The 23,802-nt window shown below is 42.0% G+C and overlaps 1 protein-coding gene across 2 annotated transcripts in view; it reads right to left on the reverse strand.

Moving 5' to 3' along the window:
- The window catches only part of GAREM1 (GRB2 associated regulator of MAPK1 subtype 1), a 97,093-nt gene that overhangs the window by 6,279 nt on the left and 67,012 nt on the right, over positions 1-23,802 (reverse strand). For both annotated transcript variants that reach the window (XM_062501414.1, XM_062501422.1), the window contains exons 3-4: positions 13,819-13,949; positions 3,235-4,413 (exon numbers count right to left, since the gene is read on the reverse strand). In XM_062501414.1, the coding sequence (XP_062357398.1) occupies positions 3,235-4,413; positions 13,819-13,949 (1,310 nt within the window). The remainder of the gene's footprint in view (positions 1-3,234; positions 4,414-13,818; positions 13,950-23,802) is intronic.

Here is a 23,802-nt window from a genome sequence, read left to right on the forward strand (position 1 = left end):
CCAATTTCAGGAGATGTATGGAGCAGCCACGGTGTGACAGGACAATGACTTCGATGGCTGCTGCTCTAAGCTGGAAATACTCTTTGCCCTGGAAGCACTAGATGTCACATGGCTATCACATACAGATGAAGCACATTTACATTGCACAACCTGAAACTTCTGAGTTCTCTCACACTCCAACCCTCCTTCCTGTGACCTAGGAATGGTCACCCATTTCCAATGGCATGAGGTGCTACATTGATTTTAAGACCTCTGCTCCTTTCCCTGGCTGCCATCCCAAGCCCTGCCAGCACCATCGAGGCCCTGGGGTGTCACTGCTGAATCTGGGCATCGCGGGTGCCCATTGCAGTGAGCAGCTCTGAGGCTGCCTGGATAAAACCTGCCCTGTCACCAGTACGAGTGCGAGTGTAACACCGAGCAGCTCCACGCTCCTCGCCCACAGGAGCCTGAACTTCCGGTGCACTCCGTTAGGGATGTGCTTCGTCAGGAAAACAGCCTCTGGTTTTATGAAAATTAGTGTTTGGGGAGTGAAGAAATTACTAATTTACAGGCCTTAATTCAGAGGTTATTCCCCCCTTCTCTGCCTTCTGCCTTCACACTAGTTTGATTTTCTGAAAGGTATTTAGAAAATACACATGGTATATCACAATGTTTCATCCTGCATGAGAGAAGAAAACCAGAACAGCTTCTGAAACACCCAGATGTCCTTTCTCGTTCGGCAAACAGCTCTTGGACACGCATTTTAAATTTAGTGCAAAAATACTATTGCCAGCCAACCTTTACACAGAAATGTTATGGAATATGGAATATCATTCTAGAGGGAGTGATGACCATACCACATGTTCACCAGCAGCTCCTGAGATCTTACTCTATAAATACCTACATGGAAACCATGCAAACATCTCCTGGGCCCCAGCCCACAGATTAATTCAGTGGGTTACTGATACTCACTCCAAAGCTGTTCCAGGAAGCCATAAAAGCAAGTCTAAATTATTACAATCTATGGAAATGTAAGGTTTTTAGTTTTGTTTTATTTTTAATGGGGCTACACCCCCTGCCCACCTCTAAATCCCAGCTAATATCTTTAGCAGAAGTTATTTCCCCAAAATGGCTAGAAAGCAACACCGAAATTGCTGACAGCACTCACACATTACCTCACTAATGTAAGACCCACATGACAAAATCGCATGCTTTCCAAAATAACTCTAAATGGAAACACACACATGTGCTCGAAGTGTCATCCTGCTGTCCCCAAAAGGGAGTCATGGGGATTCCCCAGCTATGAGGCTCCACACTGATGCTGTGCAGGTGCTCCACAGCTCTCTCAGCATCCCACTGCCCACACCCCAGGGATGATGTAAGACCCTCATGTCTCAGGCATGACCCAGGAGGTTGGCACCCCCAGGCCACAAGGGCTGTCCTCACCTTGCTGCTGGGGCAGCCTTCCTCTCCCACCACCCACTCTCCAACACTCCAGCACTCCTCTGACCCTGTGCAGAAGCAGTTCAGCTCACAGTAATCAGCAGGAAACTAATAATTTTCCAGATCCAGACCTGGCTGCCTGCCCAGTCACAGGAGTGCCAGAGCCAGCACAAAAGTGAAGCCAGGACGATGTGCCTGAGAAAGGAGGAGGAGGAGGTGGAGGAGGGTGGGACCAGCCCCATGCTGGTTAGCGTCAGTGTAGGCAGCTAGGGAGCCTCATCCCAATATGGTGCTGTTGGGCACTTGTCCAAGAGTCTGGACAAAGTGTCAGTGCATACCTGACCTCAGAGGCAAGGAAGTACTCTTGGGTTCCTGCACTCAACATTGCACGTAAACACTTTGCTAAGAAGACTCAATGTCTTGCCTTTCCTGGCTGCTCCAGCTGCTGCATTTGGTTTTTGGAGAAGTTTTGGTGGCACAGTCCAAGGGCTGTAGTTGGGCATTTTGTGCCTGCATGGTGTCCTCCTCCCCTCTCCTTGCGGCACCTCCCCAGGAAGCACAGAGCCAGGCCAGGGGCACCCCACAAAAATCCACTGCAGGCTAACCCAGCATGAAAGAACACAGCTTTCAACCAGGTTGTGACCTAACACACTACTGGACTGTTAGATGGCAACAGGAAAGGTATGGGATCCTCATGGTTAGCTGCAGTTTGGTCTCAAATGAGTCTTAATTTACTGTACAGCCATGCTTTTGAAATCACCACAGGGCTTGCAAGCGGAACGGTATTTTTTTAGTTCCAGAAAAAGCCCCACAAAAGAAATTTGTTAAATAATGATACACACCAAGATTCATGCGATATATGCATCATTGACATTTTGCTAAAGACTCGTAGACACTCTTTCCTGAGGGAACATTCTTTCTTCCTTTATTTTCTTTCTTTCTTTTTTATTTTTAAATAATTCTTAGGACTATGTCAAGAGACCACATAATGGGTGGATTCTCCAGCCAGTCCACACAAGTTCCTGTTGACAAAATGCATTTGCATTTTTCCCTCCAAAGTCCCCATGACATTTCAGGTTTGGAGAAGTAATTTCTCCCATGAGTTTTCATTAAAAACCTTAGGTCAGGAAACATGCTCTGTTTACAACTGAGTCCTCTAGAAGGCTCATTTATCAATTCTGCAGAGTTCCTATTTAAACATATTTTCTTTCAATAAGCAGCACAGAGTCATTAGTTCAGGTCTAGTTTGATAAAGTTTTCTTGAGGACAATGACAAAATATTCTTCAAAATCTGCTATAGGCTCATAATAGAGAAGACAATCTCTCATTAACAAACACTTCAAATCTGTAAAAATTCTAGCTGCTCTCATTATCAGAGGCTGTTAACTGAAGACACACTAAGGCAATCTGAGGCACTTCCACGTGGGGTTGTGCCCCATACACTCTGGCCACAGAAAATATGAGAAAACATGGAGGTCACATGGAGAGATGATGTGGAAAGCAAGAGAATGAAGTGACTTAGCAATTCTTAGACCTTGTCTGTGTGGGCAAGAGACCCAAAATAAATATCACCTGAAAGTAGCAGGATTAAGGTGCTAGATCAGTAATATTAAATATACTCCTGTGATTTTTAAGACGTGACTTACACATGGTAGGAAACAAGCTGAAGCGGCACATCTTGCAAAGCCTGACTGTTCCCTGGCCCTGTATGTGCCCCTCCCCCCTCCACTAAGCATTCTCCAAAAAGATCTGCACGCAAACTCTTCGCCACCTAAAAAAAGAAACAAACATACATAAATAACCCTGACTTACTGCTTCTGATTTGGGAGGCACTGGAGGTGGAGGTAGGGAAACATCTGAAGACTTCGTGGTTGTTCCGATAGTTGCAGGCACAGGAAGAGACGCGGTACCACACTTTGATCGGAAAGATCCTCTGTAGCTGTCACACTTGTTCTTCTCACTCAGTGAGCAAGAGAGAGGCTGATCACCACCCTTTCCAGACCCTTGGTCCAGCCAGAGCTCCTCGTAAGGAAGCTCTGGTTTCGTAGGCAGAAACATTGATTCTTCACTAACTTCAGGGAATAGGTAATCACTGCTACTGTCCCCGGACTCCTGGTACTGAAGAGCATCGTGAGAGAACAGGGCCCACTCGTTACACAAGTCCCTGCAGCCATGGAGGTTCACCTCGCTATTGCCATGCAAGTTGTTGCCATAGACACACACGGAGAGCCGGTGGAAGGACTGCGTGAGCTCATCCCGCGCGTAGCTGAGGGAGTTTGGCACGTGGCTGTGCCCTGTGCACCGGCTCTTCTTGGGGCTCTTGCAGTCATCGGTCCAGTCAGTCTTCACATCTCGCACGGCACGGGAATACTCGTCTATGTCAAACTGTTCCTGGCATATATTAAACCAGTGCTGGATGAGGGGTTCGTGCCACAGCTCCCCCTTCACCACGCTATCAGGTAGAATAAATTTTGGAAGTGTCAAGTGCAAGGGAAAATGCATGGGAATGATTTTGTTTCCACGAAGCACGCAACAAACTACCACAGTCTTGGTCTGAATGTTAACAAACTTGTACCTGTGGCCCTCACGGATAAAATGCAGGTCATAAGGGTTTCTTGGTGTAGGACTTGGCACAGTCACGTTAACAGGCAGCCTGGTTTTTTCCACTATATTGCGAATCGTGTGCTCACCTTCTTGCATCTGCACCTCCAGGGGGCTGCGGGTGCTGAACTTGCCCTTACATTGAAAAGGGAGACTGATGCTCTCATTGGTCCTGTGGTTCATGCAGATGAGGCAGGGCATTTTGCCTCTGCCTAGCTTACTAATTGAATTAAGCTTCCCAATTTTTTTGAAGATGGTGTTGAGCCGTGACTTCTCCTTAGAAGATTTTGCGTAAAGGATTTCTGCTTGCCCCATTAAAGTGAGCTCATCCCCAGTACTGAGGGTAATGTTGTAAACTTCAGTGTCTTCATTGCATTCACCTGAGGCTACCTGCAAAATAATAATAAAAAATTTGGTTTTCCCTCAATGAAGACAATACTTCAAATCATATCAAATGTCTTGAGACTGAACTTACACGACTATGTATTGGAAAAACTGAAAGTATCTTTATTTGAACAGCTGACTGGTCAAGTGCAAGGTGTTTAAGCTGAAGCTCAGCTGAGTAACCTTTTAAAATTGTTCAACACATTCCTGCAATTTATTTGAGAGGGAAGAGCCACCTGAAACTGCCAAAGAAGGCATGAAAACAAACATGACCATTTTTTAAAGAAATGGCAAATCCACATATCCCAGCTGTTCAAATAGCCCACTTGTGTCAGCTATGTGTACAGCTATGACAGAGCATGTCTGGATTCCATTGGGTATCTTTTCCCCACACCTTTGTTTTTGCTGTCTGTTAGAACTTTTTTGCCAGGCCTTTGAGGGAAGCAAACTTCTTTCACCATCTTCAGCTCCCTGAGGAGCAGAAAAGGTGATTTCATCATTGCAGATGAAGCATATCCCTTCAATATAATCTTTTCCAGGCCGGGGGAATGACAGATGACATCTATTCCCTGAAGGAGAAATCAAGAGTATTGGTCTATCCCATATGCCTAACTCCCCCCCTGCTTTGCTCTCCTAGTCATAGACTTCCTTCCTCATTTTTTGATCATAATTGCAATTTAAGAGATTAAACAACATATGCACAGCCATGTGTGAGCTTTTCTAGTATGGAAATCATACCAGGAAAAAAAACCCCAACAAAACAGATGTCCAAGGCTCATTTGCTCCCGAAGTTATTTCCTTATGACTGAAATAACTCTTTATAAAAGACAAGATTACTCTGCTTCATATTTGAGTGGTTTAACATGAAAAGCCCTTTTCAGGGACCTAACAGAACCCACCCAATTCTTTGGTAGCAGCAGATTCCTGCTCATAAATGAAGGTGCACCAAATAAACACTACTGGTCTGTTAGGTCTGTTATAGACTATTTTATTTGAGAAATTGAACATACTAAAGGAATTGCCAATGAACACATACGCTAAAATTGTACATCCCTTCCTCACCTCCGAAACCCCTACAGACTTCGTGGACTTGCGTGAAGTTCAAACTCCAAGCTTCAAACCCTCGTATCATCACACGATAGCCACTGCATAAAATCAAAGCTGCAGTTCCAGTAAGTTGATAACTGACAAGCACAGTGAATATTGCTTCCTCTTGTAGGACATGACCTACAATCCCTCTGTATTTGCAGAACTGTGATTATCTTCTGCGAGCCTCTCGGAGCAATTGCACAGGCAGCTCAGGCGAGGTGTGCTGCCTTAGCACTTCAGGCTCAGGGCTTCCGGAGAGGAAGTCATTCAAACCCTGAATTATCTAAACAAACACTAATTGGTCTAATCCAGGAAACCACTAGGATTTATGGTACGCAATACTCATTCACAGTTTGCACTACTGGCCTGACAGCATTTTGAAACACCGTGACGTGAAAGGAAAGCACTGAGGGTTCTTTTGCTGATAACGCCCGTGTGACGTTCATTGCTGGTTCCTCCTCAGACTGTCACACAGCGCTGCACTGGAGCTGCAGCCACATAGCCCTGCCTTTGAGGAGCTGATAAGGGCTGAGGACACACAGGGCTCTGAGCTTGTACCGTGCAATCTCACCCTTCTCTTTCTGAGAGGGTGTTTTCTCTGAGAGTATTGGTTTCTAGAATCAACAAGTCCCTGCAAATGGCTGCTTTGACAATGCCAGCTACACTGTTGGATTTTTTCACTCGATGCTGCAAGATCACAGCTTTTCCTCACTACCTGTGGGACACTTTCCGGAGCAAGGGAGGTGTCACAACCTACAGCTGTGGGAACTCCTCCTCAGCCAGCTTAGAGTTCCCTGGTGATTCACAAACAAACAAGCCACTGTCGGAGGAAACGGTGGGTCAGATGTGAAACCACAGAGGTAACTAAATGGCTCAGCTTTACAATGAAGGTTTTGCAGAGCAGCTACTTTTTGATGTCATCCACTTCAATCAGCCAAATAGCAAATGAGCTTTTTGAGTCAACTGGCATGTTTAAAGACAAAATTATTTTCAATTAAAAACACTGGAAAACATTTCTTCATTGTTAAAAAAATATAGTCACGGGATCATTACAGGCGAAATAAGGCTGAATTTAACCCTTGATGTGTGTACCGATGGGGGGATGAGATGCTGGAGAGCAGCACTGTAGAAAGGGACCTGGAGGTCCTGGTCCATGGCAAGTTAAACACAAGTCAGCAGTGCCCTGGCAGCCAGGAAGGACAAGCATGTCCTGGGGTACATCAGGCACAGCACTGGGCAAGGAGGGGATTGTTCTGCTCTGCTCTGCACTGGGGCAGCCTCACCTTGTGTGCTGGGGGCAGTTTTGGGAGCCACAATATAAAAAAGACAGTGAACTATTAGCCAGCATCCAAAGGAGAACCATGAGGATGTGAAGGGCCTTGAGGAAAAGCCATATGAAGAACAGCTGAGGTCACTTGGTCTGTTCAGCCTGGAGAAGAGGAGACTGAGGGGAGACCTCATTGCAGTTATAACTTCCTCGTAAGGGGAAGAGCAGGTCAGACACTGATCTCTGTGTGACCAGTGACAAGACTCAAGGCAGTGGCCTCAAGTTGTGTCAGGGAAGTTTTAGGCTGGATATCAGGAAAAGGTTTTTCACCCAGAAGGTGACTGGGCACTGAACAGGCTCTCCAGGGAAGTAGTTACAGCACCAAGACTGACAAAAGTTCAAGCAGCATTTGGACAGTGCTCTCAGTGTCATTTGGACAGTCACATGGTGTGTTTCTTGGAGTGTCCTGTGCAAGACAAGGAGTTGGACTTGATGTTCTTCGTGGGTCCTTTCCAACTCAGTATATTCTATGTTATTCTACAAAAGGAAAGATGATGCCATAATTCTAGTTTAGCACTCTGAGAAAAATACTGTTCTGCATTCTTCCTTCTAAACAAAAAAATAAAGTATCAGTTGCTGCTCAAAATTATTCGAAAAACTGAAAATGTGAAATTAAAAGTTTAAGACCACAGAAATTTATCTCTTTCCACTAAATTCTACTTTTGGCAATTTTAAGATTGCTAATATGTCCCACCAGGCTACTTATACTTTAAAGTTGGTAGGTAAATATGTCTTCCAGAATACTGACAACAGAGATATACCATACATACCATATATATCTCTTTCAATACACATAACAGAGCATAGATATTGCTCAGCTTTTGTTCTGTAGATAATAAAGGCTAAGGATCATTAGGCTACATGATCCTTACTTTGTCCTTGTAGCATTGACATAAGAAAATCAGACTTGTTCTGTCTTGTTCAGTCAAACATTTTACTTTATCAATGGCCACAAAACTTAAGAGAAAAATCAACAAAGAGCCATGGGCTTTAGCTTGGCTTTACACTGCCTTTGCTGAGCTTCACAGGGCCTCCAGAAGTCCAGGAATTAGTCATGCAGAGCATTTCCTAAGAACAGATGGGACAAGAGGAAATGGCCTAAAGTTGCACCAGGGGAGGTTTATATTGGATATCAGGAAAAATTTCTTTACCAGAAGGGTTGTCATTCACTGGAACAGCTTCTCAAGAAAGTGTGTCACCATTCCTGGAAGCATTTATAATACGTGAAGACTTGGCACGTGGGGACATAGTTTACTGGTGCACTTAGCAGTGCTGGGTTAATGGATGGACTTGATGATCTCAAAGGTCCTTTCCGACCTAAACAATTCTATGGTTCTATGCCAAATAGTACACTTATAGACAACATGAAAGTGCATATCATAAATTATTCCTAGAAGGCAGAATGGGTAGTCCTCACACCAGACCCATCTCCCTCTACCCTCTAAGCTTTCAGCACTGACCCAGCAGGATTTGCATCTTCCCAGCCCTCCTGAGAGCATTTTCTGGGCATCCTCTGCTTCCTGCTATGCAGTTGCTGGTGGGATATAGCAGAGCCCTACACTACTCCAGACACTTGGACCAGCTAGTGGCAGATCCCAGCCAGCGGACGTGACACAGCATATCACTGGTCTATGATGGAAACAAGACAGCAGTGCAGAGTGGCAGAGTTAAGGTGGTCCAGATCACAGACTAGTGCAGAAATAATCATACATTTTTGTGGTAGACTCCTAATTAAATAACTCATAATAATTCTAGAAAAGAGGTAATGCTACAGAAGGCAAAAAACACCCAAGAAGCTTTCACTCAGCTCCATCATATATCCAAGAAGAGCTTTATACATTTTAACAATAATGTTATGTGCACTGCAAGAGCAACTCTTGCAGTTTCACTTTGCACTCACCCCTCTTTTGCTCTTAGACAATTTTCACTGGCATCAGGTGAGAATAACCAGTGATCCCAGCTTTGTGAAAGAGGCAGTGCTTGCCACACTCCACTCCAATGCCATCTAGGAATCACTAGTAGATATTCAAGCTGAACAATGAAGGCAGAAGACCTACAGAACCAGAACTTCTTCCCTGTTGCACTTGCCTTCTCCTTTCTGATGGCCAGCTCTTGATCCATACTACCTATTCACTAATGATGCCAGGATGCTGACCAGAAGGTTTACAGGCACACAGACACCTTAACAAACACACTGCAAAAACAGCAGTGGTCTACGTCACCATAATATTTTTTATTTTAAGACTCACACAATTTCAGTAACATTGAAAGGCCAACTGCAAGTCCTGCAGAGGACAGGCATCAGAAAAGCAAAGAATGATTATTTAGGAAAAGTTTTTTTGAAAAAGCTCAGGCATACTGTTCCTTTTGCTTAAGGAAAGGCTAACTAGGAATAATAAATTTTGGTAATACCTGAGGCAATATGCTGTCTTGGACTACAATTGTTCTAATTTGGTATAGTTTGAAGCAGAAGTCTGTAATTGGACACATAAGAACTCAATGATTTGTGGCTTTATATTGGCTGGTATACCTGCTAAACTTTATTAGAATAAAGCAAGCATTGCATGCAGTTTAAAAATACAATTAGGTTTTTTTTTTTTTTTTTTTTGTTAGGGCTCTTTGTAACTGTGAAGTCTCTGATTCATAGCTACAGCATATGGTTTTTACTATTAGAGCCAAGGGACCAAACATAGCACTATATATATATTTAACAGACCATATATATTATATATATATATATATTTTTTTTTTTTACAGGTCACAAAAATGGGAAAAGATTTTTGAAATGTAAAGCAGTGTCTTCAGAAGAGCTGTTAGCAGAAAAAAAAAAAAAAGGGCAAACCTTTTCAAGGAAGTTGGCAAAATTCAATGACACAGTATCTAATTTTTCTTTCATAAATGTCTGTTTCCCAAGTCAGAATCAGAAAGGAAAAGTCCTTATGCTAGCATACATGTATTTCCCTCTGGGATAAGGGGGACTTTGCCTAATTACTACATTAACAGCTGGCTTCAGTGCTTTTTAAGGAATAACTCAAATAAATCAGTGTTCTAAAACTGACCCAAAATGTTGCAGGTAACACCACAGAGTGGTAACATGGAGCATCTCTCTATGTGAGACATCAGGAGCCACCGAGGCAACCCCGCTTGCCTTCCAGGCTCCTTTTGGAGCAGGAACCCTCCCACAGGTACCTAAATGTAGGCACACAGCAGCAGCAGAAGCTCTGCTTCCTCTGCTTCTCTTACTCAAGCCACACACCTTTTTCCAGGAGGAAAAGAGGCAGCCACAGGACTGCAATGCCAACACAGGACACTGAGGTGTTGAGTTTGTGTACCAGGGGCAAGGGGAAAAAAGGAGAAAAACCCCAAACCACTGGGAGCTGACTCTTGCTCCTTTGTAAGGCTGGCATCAATCCACAAGGCCACTAAAGCATTAATTCTTGAAGTGAAGTATTATGAATGGCCTGAAAGTCTGGAGCCAAAATCAAAATCACCTCATTTCAAGAAAGTCACTACTGCAGCACTTAAGAATGTCACTGCAAGTTACAACCTACTATATATGTGCTTTATGGCAACTCAGGGTGAGTTTATCAGAGGCACTAGAATTACAATTAGGAGATAAATTTTGCTCCACTGTACTGCATTAACATGCACCAAAAAGAAAAAAAAGGAAAAAGAGAGCAAAATTTTCACTACAGATTTATTTCTGCCAAAATGCACAGTGTATGGGCCAACATGGTCAAATCACTGTGTAAAGAAGATTACATTAAAAAAGATGAACAAACTTGGTATCAAAAGTTCTCACCAGTCATACAGTATCTTTGATAGGCAAGAAAAGAAACTTTATAGGGCTAATTCACTAACCCGTTTCTTCATTCTAGAGTGTCTGCAAACAGCTTCACAGACTCTCCAGAGAGACCAAGTGATGTCTTCAGAAGAAAAATGCTATTCTGGAAGATCTGAAGGGTCCTGCAACATTAAGTGGGCTGTTTTTATAGTGAAGGAACTCCTGGCTTGTCAATGTTCAATCTATCAGACAATACTGCTGCTTTTTTTAAGGGAACATTTTGTGAATTGCCCTCAATATGATGGAGGGGGAGGGTGGGAGAGGGGGCTTGTTCTTTGTTTTGCTTTTAAGTCTCAGTGAAAATAGCTTCTTGGGTGTTTGTACACATCTCTATGAGAGACCAGAGCAGTAGAAAGCCATCTTTATGAGACCAGAACAGTTGAAAGCAGAAATCTACTCCTGTTGCTTCAGCAAAAGATAGGGTCTTGGGGTACCTCAACATTCTTATTATTTTGTTCCTAGCAATAGAAAAGAATAAAAAAAATCATATTTGTAGCATAATGCAGTAACATAAGCAAAATTTTCTTCAATTATGCACTGAATATTAATACAAAAAGGGTTCTCACCTATCTGGTCAGTGAAGAAAGGATAGAATGCCTCTATTTTTCAATCAGGATGAGATTAAACTATTGACTGAGTGAAATTCACTTATCCCTAGGACACTCTAAATTGCTGTGCTGGTAGATGCTGCTGGCCACCACTTGAACCAACTGGGTATCCAAGAGCAGTATGTATGGACAAAAAAAAAGTTACAAAGTACTTATAACCATTACAAAAGTTTTATTTATTCTATAATTTTTGCTTGCTATTCTCTGAAATGATACCACCTTTCCCTCCTAGTGGCACTTGCTGGCATGTGTTACAGCTGTCCTTCAGACACCCAGCAGGTCCTCAACCCCCTCAGGACACTGCCCAGAAAGCCTGTTCAGCTGCAAAACTACAGGGAAGGAAGGCAGAACCATCCCCTCTGCCTCACCAGGAGAAGGTGGCTGATTTTACCCCTTAACAACTATTACAAGAAGCAAAGATAAAGCAAGCCCCTTGGAAATGATCTTGCAGCCCATTACAGTGAGAAAGCAGTTTGGTGAACAGCAGCGGTAGCTGTGAAATCCTGCCAGAGCAGCCAAGGATTTACACTTAGGAGCAAGGTTCACACCAAGTGCAATCACAACCCTTGTGTACTGGCACATGCAGGCACACCTTGTCAAGCACAGACAAAAGCACGCAGTGACTGTCTGGTCACCTTGGAACTCTACAGGCTCCTTCTTCAAAAATTATCCACTGAAGACTTGAGTGTTTGGAACAAGAAAGAATTTCCAGACTTCAGAGCGCCTTCCCATCTTAAGTGCTTCATCAGATATTTTAGGCTTTTTTTTTTTTTTATATCAGATTAGCTACCTTCTGATACTCTCCTCTGAATTTAAACAGGCTCACTGCTTTGGACAGGAGTCAGCCACACTTAGTATTCCTCCCTTTGCTCTAATCAGCTTGACAGAATCTCTCCTATATTAAAATTTTAGCGTACATAATTCTCTTGCATGTAAAGGGTTATTAAACACTTTAATAAATCCTGCTAAGTTCATTTATTTTTTGGAAGATGATAACCTTGGAATAGACTTCTATGAAACTGGAAAAACTGCCAAGAGGAATACTGCCAAGATAACTGTGTAACTAGGTTAAACCTGGATTATTACTACTGTTATTTACATTAAGGAGTACCACTATAAAACCTTTTAAAAATGGATTTGAGATCTAACAGTAAGCTATGCTTATTTCTCAGTTTGCTACATATGAAAAAGAGATTTTAAAAAACCACTCACATTAAACTCAAGATATGGCATTTTATGTTTAAACAAGCCTGTGGACAAATACTTTTTGCACTAGAAAATCAAAGCTGCACATTCTACTGTGCCACTCTCTTGGCTTGGTCATTGATCAAAAGACAAATAACAGCACAGCTCTGGATAAGGCTAGCAGTCACAAGGATTTTTTTCTGAGCAGGGATGAAATTTTCTTGTTCCCTTGCCTAAAGATACAGAAGTGTTCCAACTTTCTCATGTAGCCTTCATTCATGAAAGCCTCTGTTTTACAGGCTCAGGTTAATAATGCAGAGCACAAGTGAGAGCAACCTACTGTCTTGCAATGTGTGAGTCTTTGTCACTGAGTACATTAACTGATGAGCTCTTCCACTTACACATATAAAAATTGTGAACTAGCTGGTGTCTCCCAACTGTAGCAGTGCAAGAAAGAGGAAAAAGCCATCAAAAGTTTGTTATGCAAAGCTCATACTGATACACATAGGACCATAGGGAGGAAATTCCAGACTGATTTTGCACCAGCAGTGTCAGCTGGTTTCCCCTGCAAGGGACACAATATGAAACTCCACCACTGCACACCAGCTCTAGGATGCTCTTCTACTAGTCTGAGATGGTGCTGCTGCTCAAACCAACCAGATAAGTCTGAAGACCACCTTGCTCTCATGGCAGAGCTGACATACCTTGTGCAGTGTCACACATGTATGTAGGGCAAAGAACAAGTTGAGTCTTCACTACTTTATGCCACTGCACTGCAGTGTGTTGGGTGAAAGCAAACCCTCTCATGGGATCAGTGACCCTTTCATGAGCCCAAGAGCTGTGCACAAGCAAACACACACACATGCACACAGAGAATAACTGTGCTTTTTTATTTTGTTTTTTTATTCACAATGTTATTTAGCTGCAGTAATTTTGAGACAAGCAACCCCATCATTTCACCCTCTGTGCTCTCTGAGAAAGAGGCTTTCTGGAGAGGGATTTGAGCAGCTGCTGCTTAGCAGAGAATGAAATTCAGACTGCTGGAGGGGGAGGAGAAAGGGGACAACAAATAACATTTGTTTAAAATCTGGCAGGAGCATCCTAATTAGATGAATTATTGAATGGATCATCAGGATTGCTCCCCAGTGTGCCATAGGGCAGGACAGCCCTTAGAGGACATGTTGATTTAAGACTGCAAAAATGATCCCAAAGAGCACCATCACCGAATGTGGAACACTAAAGGCTCGTTTGTCTCAAAAATCACACTTCCCACTCAGCGCCGTTGCTCACTCACCATGTATATAAAGGTTGTAACAGTTAATCATTTAGACAGGGATAAATATTTATTCAGGGACTACCTTAACGTTGAATGTTATTTCCTCCATGACGTAAACTCGTTCAGGAAATGCTTTAGCCACCTCCTCCACACTGTTAAAATACTGCACTGGCTCCTTAATATCTCGGTCTTGTTCCAGCAGCTTAAACTGCCCTGAAAACAGATGATAAACAGAAGAATTGTAAGATATTTGTACTGGACAACTGTCACTGTGGCAACTGCTGGCTCAACTTCTTCACCATTTTGCTCGGTCAATTTTTCCAGTTATTAGCAACCAAACAAGAAGACAGAAGATTGCAGAGTCTCCTGAACCTGCCATGAAAGACACCCACTTTCACTGGCTTGGAATGAAAAGAATGTGTGACAGCCAAAGTGAAATTAAAAAAGATTGGTTGATCACATGCTCTCTAGAAATAGTAAATAATTATGGAGGCATTTGCATTTGTGTACTTAATTCAGTATTATAGTATCTGTACAGATAGAACTTTTGGGCCTTTAATATTAAAAGTTTTACAGAAAGAAACCACACCCATTACTACAAAACCTCGAAACAATAAACATAAGGACTTTGGGTTCGTTTTTAGCATCATCAGACAGCTATTAATAATGGTGGGCTAAGCCTAAGCCCGTTTACCCCTGGGCTTCCCTAAGAATGGAACAGCATCTAGCTTTCCTTAATGATAAACTAAGCCCTTTGAGAATTTTAGCCAACATAAGATAATAAACCACACACATTTAAAACTCTTTTGAAGGTGTCTGCCTTCAGAAGAGCACGAGATAGAAATGTTTCCTGCTAACTTTACCTCCCCCCAGCAAGAAAACTTTGGCTCTTTTCTGTCTCTTGTAAAAGGCAAGAACTAACATGGAGGGAGCCACCCCAGGCAGACCTGCCAGGCACAGTCAGGCACATCAATCACCTGTGTGCACTATGAACACAAAGTTTTAAAACTTTGTTTTATAAATAGAGAGATAAGAAAAGCTTAGACAGGTTTACTGTTTGCATGACTTAAGCTTAAAATTAGTGGAGTGCTCTTTCCAAACTTAGAAATGATAACTACTACTAAGTTAAAGGCTGGCCTCAGCAAGATTTTATGTAAGAAACAACTTCAGAAAATGAGAAAAAGGTTGAATAAGATCTATGGTTGGTGCACCTCCTGTAAATCACATTTTAAAATTTGCAACGCATGTACTGGATTACTGTTCCCAAATAGTGCTCAACCTCAGTAAAATACATCCAGTACATGAGGATGTCAGCCACCTACAGAAATATTTTTTTACTCCTTCAGCATTCTTGTGCTCAACACCCTGCTGCTCCTTTACATCCCATCAGGCTTGAGACTTCTGTGACACGTTCAGAGAATTCACCCACACTGAACTATTTCATGCCACACAACAGCAGAGGAGGACACAAATGCAAAATCCACAAGCCCTGACGCCCCATGAGAGTGCGCAGTTCTGTCCCCTGCCAGGTGTGTGCACACACGTGTACTCACCCACCAACCTCCCAGGAGAGGTGCCAGAGCAAGAGGCTCAGTGCTGCTGCCCATCCCCGGCACCCATTGCCAGGGGCACACCCTTTTCATCAGTATGTTAAGAGCTCTGTGGTTGTAACCCTGAATATCAACTTGCAAGGCAGAGGATTTTTTTTTATACCCTTCCATATGTTTTGTCTTTCTAAAGTGACGGTAGTAACTTTGAAGTACTATCAGCAAGGTAACTACAGATGCTGGGATTTCTCACTGCTAGACTATCTTCCCAGTGTTTTAATAACCTTTATCACGCTTACAAAATCAGTTAAGTTTTCCCAACTTCGTGTCTGCTTCAGGACATGCTATGATTTGACATTCAACCAAGGCAATTCATGCACTTCCGTGACCAGCACTGGGGTAGAAGCCACAAAACATTTGGTCTGACCTGAGGAAGCCCTTCCTATAGTGTACCACAGCAGGAATGGCTTCTCTGGGTTAGACCAAAGGTCTGCCTTGTGCAGCATTCCACCTTAGACAGGAGTAAGCAACAGCTGTGTAAGGAGGTTGGACTTTGAGAAATACTACCCAGAATCTCCTTCACAGCTCTTGGAGGAACTCATGGCAGAAGGATGCCCAGAGCAGGGAAGAGGTTTTGGGCTTAGCAGCTTCAGAGGTTTTCTTCCCTGTAAATCTGTTTAATTGCTTACTGAAGGTATCAAAAACTTTCATTGTAGACATACCCACTTATCTTGAAAAATTTTGGCAAACTCTTTTTCCACAAACTTTAAAGTACGACTGGGACTAAGACTACAAACTGTCGGAGTGATAAAGCTATACCTGGCAGATAGTATGGGTAGCCACAGGAAACCTGACAGCAGACAAGCATCTCGAAAAATGCTTCACATACTCAACAGAAACATGCCAGCATACTAAAGCTGAATCCCTCAGCCTGTCCACTTTGAGCCCTTTTGGGTGCAAAGCAATAGAGAGGCTAGGCAGCCAACACCTTCGGGCTAAGGGAATCTGAAAAATTAGCAGGAAGCTGCTCAGTTAACTGATGCTGGAAAGTGTGTTGTGACTGATGCCAAAACACGCACATGAGAGATGAAGAGAGAACAGTGCTTTTTAATCCCCAGTCTGCCACATACCATGAAAATCCTGTCTTCAGGATTTCCCTGTCAGCCACAGCCTAACCAAGAGGAAGATGCATTCCCCAGCTGTACAGCTCCTTTCCCTCTCAGGCACTCCACTTTCCTGTAAAAGAAACTGAGGAGTGGGGAAGCTGAGTGAAGTCAGGTGTCCTCGTGCATGGAGTCAGGATATGCCAGGACATTGTGCAGCAGCAGAGACTATGAGCTGCACCAGGGAACATTTGACAGCACAGAAAAACCACTACTCCAAAGCACAGAGCCAGTAAATGTACTTCAGATAGTCACTAATGGCAGGATGCTCTTAAATTTAACAGATGTCACACAGTGTTCCTTTACCATGGGCTGACCTGAGGCTGTGCTTATTTTCGATTTTTATCCTCTTTGACTACTGACACAGCCATTGGTATTCAGCTCTGACTGATTGTCCAGTTTTGGATCCAGGGGTCTGATTTGCAGGATTCCTAGCTGTGGCTACCATTTGAGACAAGCTGTGATTAGAGTTCTTAATAACAGAAAACCCCCAAATTCAAACCACAGCAAGTTCAGGTCATCTTAGACAGATCTAAACTCAGTGGAGTTACTACTGGTTTGATACTCTGTGCTTTTGCACAGAACAGAGATGAATATATTGCATGGAAGCTATATAGTTTTTTGAAACTGCAAGATACTACAGTGATAAAATTTTGCTGGTTCAGAAAGAAACGGAGAACTCTCACTTCAGAGCATGAACTGAGTTGGGCACAGTAACAAAGCATGAATTCACATGAGAAAGGAAGAAAAACAAAATACTGAATAGTAATACATGATAGGAACAACACACATCCAGGCCTTTGAATGAGACAGTAGCCTTTAATTCTAGGTTCTCTAGTTACTCTGTTTGGAAGCACAATAATACTATTTTTCCATGACTGTTATATATTTAACAACAGTGAATCTGGTGGCAAGACCAGGCCAGTTACTCCCTGCAACCCAAAATTCTAAAAAAACAGTCCCAAATTCCTCAGCACAGAACGAACTCTTTAGGCTGTGTGCAACTAGGAGCAGAGTCTGCACTTTACTGCAGAATTACACATTCCTGAAAAGAAAAAGAAAAAAGAAAAAAAAAAGAAGAAAAAAAATCATCATTGTGAGCTTTGACTGGGTACAAAGTGACACTCAGAGCTGTCTGTGTCGCTATCTGTGCCATCCTCCCCGTCCTTCAGCTGAGCCTCACAAACACAAAGCTGTCTGTACCCTCACTGCTAATAAGCAGCAGTTCACGAGGAGGTTGACGACAGAGGAGTACACACAGATCCCAAAGCAGAGAATAGAAGGGCAGCATTAATCTCCGCCTGTTATGAAATCAAGAAGTATGCTGTGCATGGGAGCTGTCAGGGCTAGACATTGAAATGCCTCTTCCTTGAAAAAGATGGGTTTATAATTTGAGATTTTCTATAGACAGTTTTAAAAAATGTTTTAAAAAGTTTTCCTCGTTGAAAAAAAGCAGACTTTTTTGTTGGAAGGAGAGAAAAAAGGGCTGAAGAGGAGCCTAAAATACACATTTGAACCAGATGTCAGTAACTAACTAACTAAGGGGGTGGAAGCAGACAATTTCTTACTATGTTTCTTTCTGGTGTCTATTCAAGCCTCCATAAAAAAACAACAGCTGAAACGCAAGTTGAATGGACATAAGTATGGTCTGACTGCACGTTAAAGTGGAAATTTATTACACTTTGCAAGAGGCACAGTTTCACTGGGAGACTACAAAATTGACAGCAAACTTGAACAAACCACAGGGAAATTTCAGTTTGTGTTAATTAGGAATTTAACAAAAAAAACCAAAAACAAAAACAAAAAACAAAGAAAATACAAAGCTAAAAGTACACTTTTATAGAAGTTCACCCCTCTCTCTCACTAGCACAAAAAGAATAATGAAATGTTTCTGTAGTAAATCAGTGAAGGTTCAGAAAGATCAAAGATTCATAATACCTGCATGGTCCACTGAGCAGGTATGGCTATTCCTCTGCAGCCAAATGCAAGGGAGAAATGAACAACTACTGCAAGCTTTATATCTCTTTATCTTTCTGCCTGGCCTCTGGCAGGCACGGTATTGGAACAGTTTCATCCTAGTATATATTATCTCTGTAGATTATGAATTCTTATTTCTCTGTGAAGGTACTGACAGCAAAGACAGTAAATCTACTACTGGTGGAAATGAGTCTGGAAAGCTAAAAAGGCAAGGAAGGACCTAAACCAGTGCTTACTCTCCAGTTTATGAAGGCATTTATTAAAACCCATTAGGAGCAGGAAGATCAGTCCATCTTCCTTCTTGCCAGATTGGCCCTGGAATGGCTGTGAGCAGGGGCATTCATCAGCCTTTTCTGTCCCAGCTTCTGCTGCTTCCACTGTTTAGGTTCTTGCAGGCTTACACACGTTCCTAACTTCCACCCAGTTTATACAGGTTATTTCTATGATATAAGATCCCCTGTTTTTCACAGTGACTTACCCTACTTACCCCTTACCCTCAAATAGCCCAGCAGTTTCCAACAGTCCAGAATGTTTCCAAAACAGAAATATTCATTCTGTACAGTATTTGCACTGAACCTAGACATGGGCAGTCTTTATCTATAGCAGGCGTTCACTGGCTGGACAAACAGTCAAGTTTTCATTGATATAAAAGCATGACAGCATGTTTATATTCACACACCAAAAAGAAAAGCTGGAAAAAGAAACTCTGTTAAAAAAGAAAAAAGGCATGTCATCAATAGGAAACATGGAAGGTCACTGAAACATCTGCTCAGCTGTGTTAGCTGCTAAATGTTTCTCCAAAGAGGCAGGAGCTGTATTGTCTTTCAGCAGCTTTGATTATTTAGTAAGACTCACAGTCCTCTATGAGACTGTGTGCATGGCCCAGTGCTTCCCAAGAATGTGCAGACAGCACAGCAGGGTAGCAAAAGTACTGCAGAAGTTTATGTTTCATATTATTTGTTGACTGCTGACTGCATTTTAGTATTTCAAAGAACTGCAGAGCTACTCAAAAAGGAAAGGGTCTACCTGCCAGAATAACATCACTTTGGAAAAAGACATTACTTATATTGCTTACATTTTTCAGCACTCCTGTGCATAACTCTGATAGCAAATTACTTTTTCTTCACAAAATTATGTTCTTCGATATAACTGGGCAGAGTTGAAGAGCATAAGCCAAAAGTATACATCAGTACATCTGGTTCTTAGGTGCACCTGTACAGTCTTTATCTGATTGTATATACAACACTCCTCAATGTCTGATACAGATATAAATTCCTTTTAGTGGGGGACAATGGAAGGAAATATCAGATTATTGTCTCCCCTATCAGCCCAACAACTAGATCATATGGTAGAGCTGTTTCATCCTTAACTAATCCTTAGATAAGGCGGCCAGTCAAGAGAGCATGGCAAAATAAAGACTCTAAAAGAATAGATTAAGCTAAAATGATAACACTTCAGCCAACCTGCAATATAAAAAAATAGTCAACTTTTAATTTAAATTGGCATTTGCCAATATGTCTTTGCATAGAACCTAAAGGTGGCATTTTGTTGTTGCAAGTGTTGTCCTAGCAGTGGCTGCAGCTGTCTAGACCTGAGAAAAGGAAGAGTCCCTCACAATGTTTGACAGAGCTATCATGTGGCTAACTGGGACCATGGTGTAAAATTAATACTGAAGCTCTTTCAGGGACCTATCACTAAGCCAGTGTGAAAGGGTTTGGCAGACATGCAGAAGCAATGATGGATGGGAAATAAATGCCTCGCTTCACTTTTGTCATCTTCCAGCTTGTTGAAAGTGAGCATTTGTTCCCAGCTCTCCAGAGGAAAGAAGAGTGCAGGCACACTCAGCAGCAGAGCCCCACTGCAAAGAGAGAAGTTGCAAGTGTAAATGGAATTGCAGAATGCTGTTTGTAACAGCAGGAGCAGACAGCAGTCCACAAATGGACTAGTGCAGGCAGGCTCACCGCTCACAGAGGAGACAGGAAAGTGAATCACCTACTCTTTTATCTCTGAACTCTCCATTGAAGGAGCTGCTGATTTCATCCAAGGTTGGGATGTGGCAGCAAACAAACATGGATGCAGTGCCATGGTAAGTTCAACCCCTCAGTCAAAGAAAGAGCAAGATAACCCAGCTGCACAGGTTCATCCTTATCTGTCACATTGATAGCTTCTGAGAACTATGGAAAAAATGGCTTGGGGGCAGAGAGGATATTTTTTTGGAGTTATTCATGAGAACTTCTTTGTTTATTTTCATATTGGAGCCTTCTGAAGGCATACAGGAAACTATAAAAGGGTGGAGAGTACAACAGGAAAATACACAAGTATATCTTTGATGCACAGCTTCCAAAGGATAGCAACTGGGACACAAACTAGAAAAGCTAGGATTGATTTTTAAGGCACAATCACCTTGAAAAGCTGAAAGAAACAGAAATACTCCTTCTGTTTTTTAAGAACTGCCTGTTAATAGTTTTTCTTGAGGAGACGGGTGAAGAAGAAGACCTCCTGTGTCTCAATCTATACCCAGTCTTCTGGAAAATTTGGGAACATATTAAAAAAACAGATGGAACATGAACTAGAGACAGATCTAAGTAAATATGACACAAGTAGAATTCATTAAATGTACTGGAGCTAAACTTATGGCACTGCAAAGCAGAGGGCAAGGCACAAAGGCACATTCAGTCAGCAGATATTGTGTAACATTTCATGGGGAAGGAGCCCTTCAGAATGAATAGTTTTAATGCTTGGAAATTATGAAGATTTTTGAAGCCTTAAATGCCTTTATTCCTCACGGTGTCATGTCTGTGGCACAAATACCCAATCAACCAAGAGAGAATGAGTCAGGCATCACAACCTGGTGAGACATGTTGAAGCAGAGCACCAGCCCACTGACACATCACCTGTGCGTATGCACAGACACCATCTGAGGGATCAAGGGAGGGAATCCAACCAAGTTTCCCACACAGCAACTGCAGTGCTTGCTAATCAAACCCTCTAATCCTGCACTGGCAAAGCAAAGGGGATGGTACAGTCTAGCATTCTCTTTTGTCTTATCTTAGTGTTGTGATTCGTAAGTAGCTTAACAAAAAGGAGAGAAAGATTCTGTTGGCAGCATAACAAAGAAAAATCAGTTCAAATGGTGACTGATGATAGCTTAAAGCAGATTTAACTCACAGATATTGCAAGAGAGGGAATTTTAGGTTACAGATGATGTAAACAGACAGGGAAAACAAGCCTAACCTCCAACCTTTGTTTCATAAGTTATTATCATCACAAATACAAGATTACCACAATGAAATGTTCTATTTTACCGGGTCACATGTTTTGAGTGTCTGGACTGTAAGTTAACTAGATTTAACTTACTGGGTTATCATCAATCTAACCTATAATTAGCATAATTTTCTTCCTTTCCCATGTGCTTCTAGCAGACATGAAGAATATATTCCATAAGCAGTGTGTTAGTTCACACACTCAATTGACCATGCAGAGGATTCTGATGAGTACCACACTGCCTGACTTTCCTAATTACTGTTAACAAAAGCTGTGGTAAGTTTCCTGCTGAAGAGTAAGACTATAAAGACATGTGCATGAAGATGGGATGCTTTCCTGGTGAGTATCAGCACTTACCCTGATCACGGCTCAAAAAGGCATTGAGAGAAAGAAACAAAAGTTACAGAAAGCCCAACTAAACCAAACCAGAATGAAACTTGCATGAAACAGTATTGAGGTGACTCCATATTACAGCAGCTGCCCAATGACAAAAGCTTTCCTTGTAAGAATATGAGCAACATTCCCTTGGTACTGGAGTGGAAAATATCCACGCAGATCTCAGTTATGACAATGCTTAATAGTCACTGAAAGCTTAAGGCTCCAATCTACTGCAGCAGCATCCAGGATCCTTATGAGAACAGCCAATAGAAGGTAAAGACAACTTAATCCCTCACTTAGAGGATTAGCAAAAACTACCAGAAAAGAAAATGAGGCAGAATCAAAGGTGAGAATGTATATGGCTACAGTCTTTACTGTACTTTGAAACGCCTGCCTTACTAAGTAAATGCATTGCTTTCACTTACATTATTAACACCGATTCAGTGCCTAAAAATCAGTCCCAAGGAGTGGAGATAGATATGTCAATGCAAACTGAACATCAAACCTTGCACTGGGTGGCAGATAAAACCCTTAAGAGAACCTTACACTGCTGTGCCCATAACTTTTTCTATTTTAGTGAAAGACATCACATACCTTTCAAAGTAAGAAGTAACACAGACCTAATCTGCCTTTGGATCTAGTCATAACTAGGCGATCTCCTCCCAAATAATCAGTATACATCCATCCCCAAACATACATACATTAAATGAACAGGGTTGTCTACAGCAGATTAACATTTAATTAAAGCACAGAAGAAAGCTGAGATGAGAGCAACAGAATAAACTCCTGGTTAGCATTTGAAATTAATATTACTAGTTTCAAGCAGGCTCAAACAGACTGTTAGAATACCTGTTAAAGGTTAGCCAAGCATGCTGGGATCTTGTATCACAGCTGCATTCAAATATTTTGTCTTTATACCACAGATTACTCACCTCATTAAAACTGATTTCAGAAGAAATTATGATTGTGCAAGGTTTCTTCCTCAATATGGACAGAGAAAATCCCTTTTTCTTTTATTTCAGAACAAATTTATAATTAATAATTTGGAGAAAATACAATAACAAAATCTCTTCCTGTGGTCTGATGCCCACACCAGCAAGAGTGCTGTTGTAGTCCATAATCTGCATGGGGATTATGCACTACAAGTACCTAATGAATACAGAAACCCAATGACATCCTTCCCTTGCCTCAGCAGATGACTCCTCACAGAAAATCCACCTTTGACTCTTGCCATTTTGGCTGCTAAACAGTGAACTTCAGTTTCTTGTACAAATGAAGTGTCAATGAAATAAATTGGAGTATTTTCTGAGGGCAGCAATATTTCAGGACCTGAGTTCAGTGAAGTTCTAGTGGAACAGTTCCTTTAAATTCCAGTGCCTAAATTTGTTAAAAAATATGATTTTTTTTTTTTTGCACTGAAGGAAAGATAAAAGCCAGACAGCATTCAAAAAAGAAACTGTGTTCACCTGTGGAAACAGAAAAATGTTATAGTGAGAGATGGAAGAAGCTTCCTTCTTAGAGAAACAGATTAGTTTCTCTAAGTTGAAAACAGGGCTAATAATTTTAGGGGACCAAAATCCGATTGCACTGAAGAGAGCCAACTTCTGCAAATTAGAAACAAGCAGGTTCCAGCCTCTGTGTCAGGCCTGCTCTGAATCCTATTTCACTTTGATTTTAAAAATTGAGAGATTGCAATTATAGGGAGAGATTTAAGATAAACAGAAGTGCTTTTTTACC

The sequence above is a fragment of the Cinclus cinclus genome, chromosome 1 (assembly GCF_963662255.1).
Source record: "Cinclus cinclus chromosome 1, bCinCin1.1, whole genome shotgun sequence".
NCBI classification, from domain to species: Eukaryota; Metazoa; Chordata; class Aves; order Passeriformes; family Cinclidae; genus Cinclus; species Cinclus cinclus.